General features: G+C 42.2%; 1 protein-coding gene across 1 annotated transcript in view; it reads right to left on the bottom strand.

Moving 5' to 3' along the window:
• gsk3a.L (glycogen synthase kinase 3 alpha L homeolog) overlaps positions 1–1693 on the bottom strand; it is a 34910-nt gene extending 33217 nt beyond the window's left edge. Inside the window, exon 1 of the mRNA XM_018226296.2 lies at positions 1559–1693. Within this exon, the coding sequence (XP_018081785.1) occupies positions 1559–1598 (40 nt within the window). The 5' untranslated portion in view covers positions 1599–1693. The remainder of the gene's footprint in view (positions 1–1558) is intronic.
• Positions 1694–9329: the final 7636 nt, after the last annotated feature.

Genomic DNA, 9329 nt, shown 5'->3' on the forward strand with positions numbered 1-9329 from the left:
GCACCCCATGCACACTGTCCTGATCCACTACTACTCATGTCACCATAATCAAGGCAGTGAATCAGCAGTATTATATAATCTCCGGGTATGTGATGGGTTATGGGACCAGGGCAGCCATCAGGAGAGGACAGGGGTGAGAGTTGTAGGGGGCCCGAGGGTAAGGGGGGCCTGGCCACGCAACATTTACTTGATTAGCCGGCCCCCCCATCTTTCTGAGAGCTGCTGACTTTGGGATGGCATGGACGTTTAAGGGGCCCGGGCCACCAATTTTCTCATAATGTGGGGGGGGGGGCCTGGCCACCAATTTGTTTTTCTCATGTTGGGTCCTAGCCATCAATATTTTTTAATGGGGGGGGCCCTAGCCACAATTTTTTTTTTATGGGGGGCCCTGACCACCAATATCTTTTTATTTTTTATTAACACGTGGGAACCCTAGCCACCAATATTTTTTTTACTGTGTGGTGGGGGGCGGACCTGTAGATGGGGCTTGTGGTGGGTGCAGCCCAGGGGGCCCAGGAAATTTTGTCGTATGTTGCCCTGCGATTTCTGATGGTGGTTCTGTATGGGACTAGAGGTGTTCTTCATCATAGTTTCTCCGCCTATACATTAAAGTGCTTCTCCTACAACACCAAATCTAACCATCAAGAAATGGAATGTAGGCAGCAATGCGGTGAGACCAAAATGAAACTTTCCTCCCACATACCTCTCTATGGTCCTCATTTAAATGGGACAGTACCACTGACCAAAAAGGGGGTAGAGGTTTAATGGAAGGTTGGGGCAAGGGGTTTAATGGAAGGTTGGGGCAAGGGGTTTAATGGAAGGTTGGGGCAAGGGGTTTAATGGAAGGTTGGGGCAAGGGGTTTAATGGAAGGTTGGGGCAAGGGGTTTAATGGAAGGTTGGGGCAGGCCTTCTGGCAGGTCTGAAACATGATGATGACCCCAGATGGGGTTTGCTGTGGCATAAGTTGTCCCACTTAATTTTCAATGTCAGCAGATGATTTAAGACTGACAGGGTGACTGGTACCCGTGGTCAAGGAAGGCAGGGGCCCCAATGTGAAAGGAAAAAACAATAATAATGGATGACAAGGATGCCCAATTTCCAACCTTCCAGTTGTTGTTGTAACACCTGACAGATATCAACAGCAGCTGGAAGGAAGGCTTTAGTTTGGACTGTTTCGGTCTTGTCATACATTGTCCCTACAAATGCTACAATGGCCCCTGACAGCTCCACTAATTAGTAAAATGTTAAGTACACCTGTAACTAGGATTGGTACTGTAACTTTAATAACAACCTCTACAGGGACGCAGCTTCTATCTCATTCTAAACGATCCCTATCACAGTTCCACCAAACCACCTCACAAAAACCTCCTCCATCTTACTATGCACAAACACGCACGTGTCACCACAGATCCGGAAATCTACCTCCGCCATCTTGCTACACCCAACAGTAGTAGATGTCGCGTGAACTAATCACTGATGAACCACTATATCCCTTTTATTTCAACGGCATCGTCGCAACAAGCCACCAAAACACAAAACGGGTATTAACAGACTTACGGTACGGCCGGGTTCCCCGGCATCGCTGTTGAACATACATGGCAGAAGCTTTGCTTCCGGGAGCAATAGGTCACGCTTTATGTTAAGGAATCGAACTACATATCCCATCAAGCTATGCGTACGGAACACAACCCGGAAGTTATCCTCGCAAATAGGCAAATTGCGCGACGACTCGTGGGAATTGTAGTTCTTGCCTGCTGCACATCAAAACGTAGTATTGTAAAGGGAGAGCTGTAAATGGTAGTGGCCGAACAGCCATTGCCTTTGTAGTTGTGCGATGTTGGGAATTGTAGTTTTTGTCTGGACAGGACAAAGGGAGCAGTTTACCTGGGCCACTAACATTTCAGGGACCGTTTGGGAGATCTGAACTGCAATTGTGTGACTTGTGTGATATTTTTACTTTATCAGCCACCTTCTCCTTTGTAACCCACTGATATCTTTGTGGGGATAATCCATTCCTGGACTTTTAATAATCACATTTTTTACCCATTAAACGGTAATGAGAAATAAGGTCTGAGTGGGTCATTATCCCAATAAACACAAGGGGTTAATTAACATGTGGGTGTTGGAGTTTGTAGTTCAGTAACAGCGGAAGGGGCACAGGTGATGGACCCCAGCTTTCTTATATATTTATCGTTTTTCCCTATTAATAACATTGGGATCAACCATCTTTTTTACCGGCCAGGTGGCAACCATATATATATATATATATATATATATATATATATATATATATATATATATATATATATATATATATATATATACCCAGGCCCGGATTTATGGAAAGCCCACCTAGGCCCGGGCCTAGGGCAGCAGGATTTTAGGGGGTGGCATGCTGCCCAACCACACCCACATTGGTTCAAAAACAGTGGGGATGCACTGGAGCTACAATCATTTTTTTAATTTCCCGTGCGCCAATCCTCATTGCTCCTGTCCCCCTGGAGGGATGGACGAACGGCAGTGGGCCTAGGGGTGCCCACTATGTAAATCCGGCCCTGTATATACCCAGGGCCATTATCTCTAACCTGGTACAGCGCATACAATACACAAACACAATAATCTCCCCTGTATTTGGGAAAAGGTAAGTGAAAAGTGCTGTTATATGGGACAGTCAGTCTGCTGAATATACATAGCACTGGCAGGACAGGTCCCACATACAAATGCTTCATTCTGGTCCTGTCAGCCGATTAGCCGTCCACTTGGTCTTGAGGGGCCTGACTCATATATCTGGCCAAAAAATCCTCCGGATGTTCCCACCCACTAGGGTTGCCACCTTTCCGGTAAAAAGTATGGTTGATCCCAATGTTATTAATAGGGGGAAAAGATTTTTATATTGGAAGGCCGGTATTTTTTTTCACTGGGTCCGATTTTCCTCAACAGATGGGAGATGAACTGGGCCCAGATCATGGTCACGCTCAACTAGGGTTGCCATCTGGTCAGTATTTTACTGGCCTGGCCGGTAAAAATGATGGTTGATCCCAATGTTATCCATAGGGAAAAAAAGATAAATGTATACTGTAGGAAGGCCGGTATTTTTATCCAGAAAAGATGGCAACCCTACCCTCAACCTGGGATCTAATTTGGCCCAATTTGCAGGTGGCCAAACCAGGCAGAGTTCCACTTCCTTGCCAAACAAGTGGATCTCATTGTATATGTAGAAAATTCACGTATAGGAAGAGACGATCCACTGATGAAGCAGGTCTCTTCCTATATGTACATTTTCTACAAATTGCAAAAATGTTTGCCAAACCTTTGGTACTGGGGGGTTCCTTGGTACTTCCTTTACTTTTTTTTCTCTCTTTATTTTTTCACTTTTTGCTTATTTTTTTTATTGAAATGGAGCCACACACCATTATCTGTGTGATCTCAGCATATAGCCTGATTTACTTTCAGCTAATTATTATTATTATGTTTTTTCAGAGCACCAACACATCGCACAGCGCTGACTTCATCTCCCTGTTCCTCAGTCTACCAAGCTAGAATGCTAGCCAGATACTGCTATTAATAAGGGTATGGCAACAGGGATGTTTTATCTGGTCCCCAAAACTAACCTCTCTGCTTGTTACTGCTCTGTTTACATCCAATAGGTAGTGTTGTATTCACTAGTAGTAGCCATGATAACAGGCAGAGTGTGGGTTTCTGTTGGATGACTGTGGCAGACAATACAGGTATGGGACCTGTTATCCAAAATGCTTGGGGTTTTCCAGATAAGGGATCTTTACACAATAAGATAGTTTAGCCTTTATATTTTAATAGGATAAAGTAGAAGGCACTGTTTTATTATTATAGAGAAAAAGGAAATCATTTTTCAAAATTTGAATTGTTTGATTAAAATGGAATCTATTGGAGACGGCCTTCCAGTAATATATAAGCTTTCTGGTTAATATTTCCGGATAACGGATCCCCCTACTTGTATATCTTGTGTGCCATAGCCATTAGCTCCATTATACTGTATACAAGTTAATGAAGCTGCTACTGTGAGCTTTTAGAATTAGAATTATTGAGGAGTTTTAATTACTGTGAATTGACTTGGCTCCTAAATTGACTAATAAAGCAAATCATTCACAAGCCAGAACCGTATTTACCCTTCTGTGTAATTGGTGCCTTTCCAAAAAGTTACTGGGCTCCCTAGTACTGGTTATGGCATCCAGAAACCCTGCTAATCAGCTTTGTAGTCAACAGAGTGGGGCCTGGGGACTTTTTAGGGACAGTCAAGGGTGTGTTTGGGAGAGAGCAAGGCCTCTGCTGGCTGGACTGTCATAGGTAATTATGGGTCTCCATACTATTGGTGTAATCCCTTAAAGGGATACTGTTATGGAAAAACATGTTTTTTTCAAAACACATCAGTTAATAGTGCTGATCCAGCAGAATTCTGCACTGAAATCCATTTCTCAAAAGAGCAAACAGATTTTTTTATATTCAATTTTGAAATCTGACATGGGGTTAGACATATTGTCAGTTTCCCAGCTGCCCCAGTCATGTGACGTGTGCCTGCACTTTAGGATGGAACTACTTTCTGGCAGACTGTTATTTCTCCTACTTAATGTAACTGAATGTGTCTCAGTGGGACTTGGCTTTTACTATTGAGAGCTGTTCTTAGATCTACCAGGCAGCTGTTATCTTGTGTTAGGGAGCTGTTATCTGATTGTTCTGTTGTTAGGCTGCTGGGGGGGGGGGTAACATCACTCTAACGTGCAGTACAGCAGTAAAGAGTGATTGGAGTTTATCAGAGCACAAGTCACATGACTGGGGTCAGCTGGGAAATTGACAATATGTCTAGCCCCATGTCAGATTTCAAAATTGAATATAACAAAATCTGTTTGCACTTTTGAAAAATGAATTTCAGTGCAGAATTCTGCTGGAGCAGCACTATTAACTGATGAGTTTTGAAAAAAACATGTTTTCCTATGACAGTATCCCTTTAATACACAACAAATATATTTGTCAGATGTTACAGGCAGGCAATGAGTTAATATGATCTTGCCTTATCACTTTCAAGTGCTTTGGATGCAGTCATGTCCCATGGGCCAAAGTAACAACAGAGCATGGTGCAAGTGTTTCATAAGCAGCAAGGGCTCATGGGAGTTGCCATTCTGGGAGTAGCAGCAGCAGCGGTGTCTGATGAGAAGCTGAGGTTAAGGAAGGGCACAGTGGGACAGACTCACAATCATGTCTATCTGACTTAACATCAAATATTCTGTACCAGTCCTGCCCACCATTGCTTTATTGTACATTTCTAATTTAGGGAATTTGACTGAACATTATCAGAGTCGGCTCATTAGAAGCAAGAATCCTGCTGCCTGCAAGCCAACGGAGTGCAAGCAACTGCTCGCTGAGCAGCACACTCTCTTACAGTGTCAGGATTCTATTTTAAGGGACACGGGATAGTTTATTGCCTTCTACACAGTGTAGTCACAACATGTGATCTGAACGCTTTATGACCCTTTAAGCCCCCATCCCAGGAATTGTTCAGTATAAAACTAGAAACTGGGCAAACAGATAGGCTGTGCAAAATAAAAAAATGTTTCTAATATAGTTAGTTAGCCAAAAATGTAATGTATAAAGGCTGGAGTGACTGGATGTCTAACATAATAGCCAGAACACTACTTCCTGCTTTGCAGCTCTCTTGCTTTCCACTGATTTGTTACCAGGCAGTAACCAATCAGGGGGCCACGTGGGTTATAGCTGTTGCCTTTTGAATCTGAGCTGAATGCTGAGGATCAATTACAAACTCACTGAACAGTTATGTCCCATGTGGCCCCCCTTCAAGTCACTGACTAACTCAGAGTTAGAGAGCTGAAAAGCAGGAAGTAGTGTTCTGGCTGTTTTATTAGACATCCAGTCACTCCAGTCTTTATACATTACATTTTTGGCTAACTATATTAGAAACATTTTTTATTTTGAACGGCCCATTATCCAGTTTTTATTTCTATACTGAACTGTTCCTTTAATACAGCAGTTTCTTTCCCCAATGGTAACAATGAACAATTCATTATAAATTAATCTATTTGCGAAACAGACTTCGAGTCCCTTTCATTCCTACTGCTCAGGTTTCTATTTCATGTAAAATGGACTTGTGACTGCTAATTATCAGCGTCGGCTGGGCCTAATCAGCATTCTTGCCTAATCACAGGCATTTCTGAGTGGCACAGATAGTGTTATATCAGGAACTCAGGTTTTCCTTAGGACTGTGGCATACAGAGTATTGACTGCAGCTCATTAGCAATCAAATCACAGGAAAAAGCTGCTTGGCTCCTCCCACTGACCTCAGCAGGCGTGGCCTATAATTATAGCAAGAGAATACACACTGGTCTCAATTGAGCTTTCCCAAACTTTTAAAGAGCAATGTAAATTTTTAAAGAAAGATGGTATAGTTTATCTTAAATACTACAAGTAGGGATGCACTGAACCCTAAAGCTGGCCACAGATGTAAAGATCTTTAAAATATCTTTTCGTTATTGTGAGACCACGATTATCTCGAAACGATCGTTTAATTGTACCATTTGTCCATCAACTAAAAAGACCATTTCAGGCGATATTGTCAGCAAAACCAAGGGTAGCTGCCCGTTTGGCCCTGCAAACATATACATTTCACCGGGACCGATAATTTTTCGGTCGTTCATCGACGAAAGATCTTTGCTTCTATAGGGACTTTAAGGGTAAGGTCACACTGGGAGATTTGGTCGCCCCGCAACTAATCGCCACTTCTTTGGGGCGACTAGTATCCTCGAACTGCTTCCGCCTGCTACAATGAGAAATCGCCTGCGGCATGGCACTCACGTGGAAACTACGGGCGACTTCGGGAAAACGAATCGCCGCAAGTGCCATGCCGCAGGCGATTTCTCATTGTAGCAGGCGGAAGACAGGGGGAAGCAGTTCAGGGGGGAGATGTCGCCCCATAGCAGAGGCGATTAGTCGCCAGGCGACTAAATCTCCCCAAGTCTCCCAGTGTGACCTTACCCTAATTTGCATTAGTAAATAAGGGGAGGGGGGAAGCGACTCATGTACAGCTAAGGAATTGTTGGATTCCTTGTTTGTGTGAAGAAAAGGCATGTGATTTTTTTAGATTCCGTTCTGCCAGGCAATTGGATTTGGCCGAATCCTGCTTAAAAAAAGCCAAATCCCGGTTTTCGGTGCATCCCTTATTACATGTATGTCCCTTTAAGGAACAACTTCATATTAGTAATGTGTGTATGCCGAGCTTTAGAGCCATTAATGAGAGCTCGGTACTTTTATACCACGGCCGCGTCTACTCTGCACAGAGGATGGTGGGATGTCAAAGAGGAGAAACCCCAGACACAGAAAATTGGATTAAATACACTTAGATGCACTTCTTAAATCATAAACTGGAACAATTCCTTACATGTGCTGAACACAGCCATGGGGGACGACGACAGAACATGAACATAAGATATTACAGCCTTAGCCAGAAATGATTCAAATTTACAATGGAGTCCTAGTGGGTGTTACTGTCCAAAGAAGCAAACATAGGGAGGTCCTGCAGAATAATGTTGGTTGCTCTTAACACTTATGACAGTTGGTCAAGGCCTATGGCTTTTTCAGGTGTTTAAGGACTTGGCTGTTTAATATACACAACTTTAAATAAGTAGTATGTGTTCCCCATTCCAGATGTGCTCCAGTATTTATAGAATAAGGTGCTATTTTCCATAGGCGCAGCTTGACTCCCAGCATTCTGCACACGGAAGGACCATGGCCGTTCATCACAGCTCACCCCATAGATATGGTGGGTGGGGATGTTCTTTTTGGGGCAACAAGCTTGCAGTCAGCCAAATAATTATTTTTGTTAAACCCAATCTTTTTGTTAATAAAGAAATAAAAAAGCAACTAATTAATAATAAAAAAAATAAACAATGAAACCTCTTATTTACTACAGGTATGGGATCAGTTATCCAAAAACCAGTTATCCAAAAGGCCGCCTTCCATAGACTCAGTTGTAATTAAATAATCCAAATTTTAAAAATTATTTCCTTTTTCTCTGTAATAATACAACAGTGCCTTGTACTTGATCTAAACTAAGATATAATTAATCCTTATTGGAAGCAAAACCAGTCTCTTGGGTTAATTTAAAGTTTACATGATTTTCTAGTAGACAAAGTATGAAGATCGAAATTACAGAAAGATCCGTTATCCAGACAACCCTAGGCCCAGAGCATTCTGTATAACAGGTCCCATACCTATACAATAACATGTGTGAGTGCATGAGGTCTCAGTCATGGCGGTTATAAAAGAGAAAAGGTTAGGGTTATCTTGTGCCGACTGCTGTCATGGCTGCTCTACAGATATCGTATTCAGTAAATTATTTCCCTTGTGGCAAATGGAATGGTTTTCTAAATCCTTATTTGCTTACAATAACTCTAAACATACGGTGGGGCACAATAGAATCCCACAGTAGAGGCAGATAGAGAACTTCCTATATTTTAGCTATTAAAGGAGAAGAAAAGCTACGGAGGCATTTTATTGCCAATAGATTAGCTGCAATAGTGCAAGCTAGAATGCTATATTTATTCTGTAGAATGTTTTACCATACCTGAGTAAAAAGCTCTAGAAGCTCTCTGTTTGTTTAGGATAGGAGCTGCAGGATTAATGTGGTGTGACATCACTTCCTGCCTGAGTCTCTCCCTGCTCTGGGCTCAGATTACAGTAGAGAAGGGGGGGGGGGAAGAGGAGCAAACTGAGCATGCTCTTGCCCAGGGCAATGAGGTTTAAGCTGAAGGCAGGAAGTCTGATACAGAAGCCCATGAGTACACAATAGAAGGAAAGAAATGCAGTGTTTCTTTTGACAGGGGACTCAGAGCAGCACTACTTTGGGGGTTTACTGGTATATTTAGATGGACCTTTCTGATAAGGCTTACTTAGTTTTAACCTTTCCTTCTCCTTTAAAGGGGTGGATCACTTTAAGTTTAGTATGTTATAGAGTGGTCAATTCTATGCAAATTTCCAATTATTTTTATAGTTTTGTTTTTAAATTATTTGCCGTCTTCTTGTCACTCTTTCCAGCTTTCAAATAAGGGTCACTGACCCCTTCTAAAAACAATGGTCTGTAAGGCTACAAATTTATTGTTATTGTTACTTTTTATTACTCATCTTTCTATTCAGGCCTCTCCTATTCATATTCCAGTCTTTTATTCAAACCAATGCATAGTTGCTAGGGTAATCTGACCCTAGAAACCAGATTGCTTAAACTGCAAACTGGAAAGCTGCTGAATAAAAAGCGAAATAACTTACAAATGATAAAAAATGAAAACCA

The sequence above is a fragment of the Xenopus laevis genome, chromosome 7L, assembly GCF_017654675.1.
Source record: "Xenopus laevis strain J_2021 chromosome 7L, Xenopus_laevis_v10.1, whole genome shotgun sequence".
In the NCBI taxonomy this organism is placed as follows: domain Eukaryota; kingdom Metazoa; phylum Chordata; class Amphibia; order Anura; family Pipidae; genus Xenopus; species Xenopus laevis.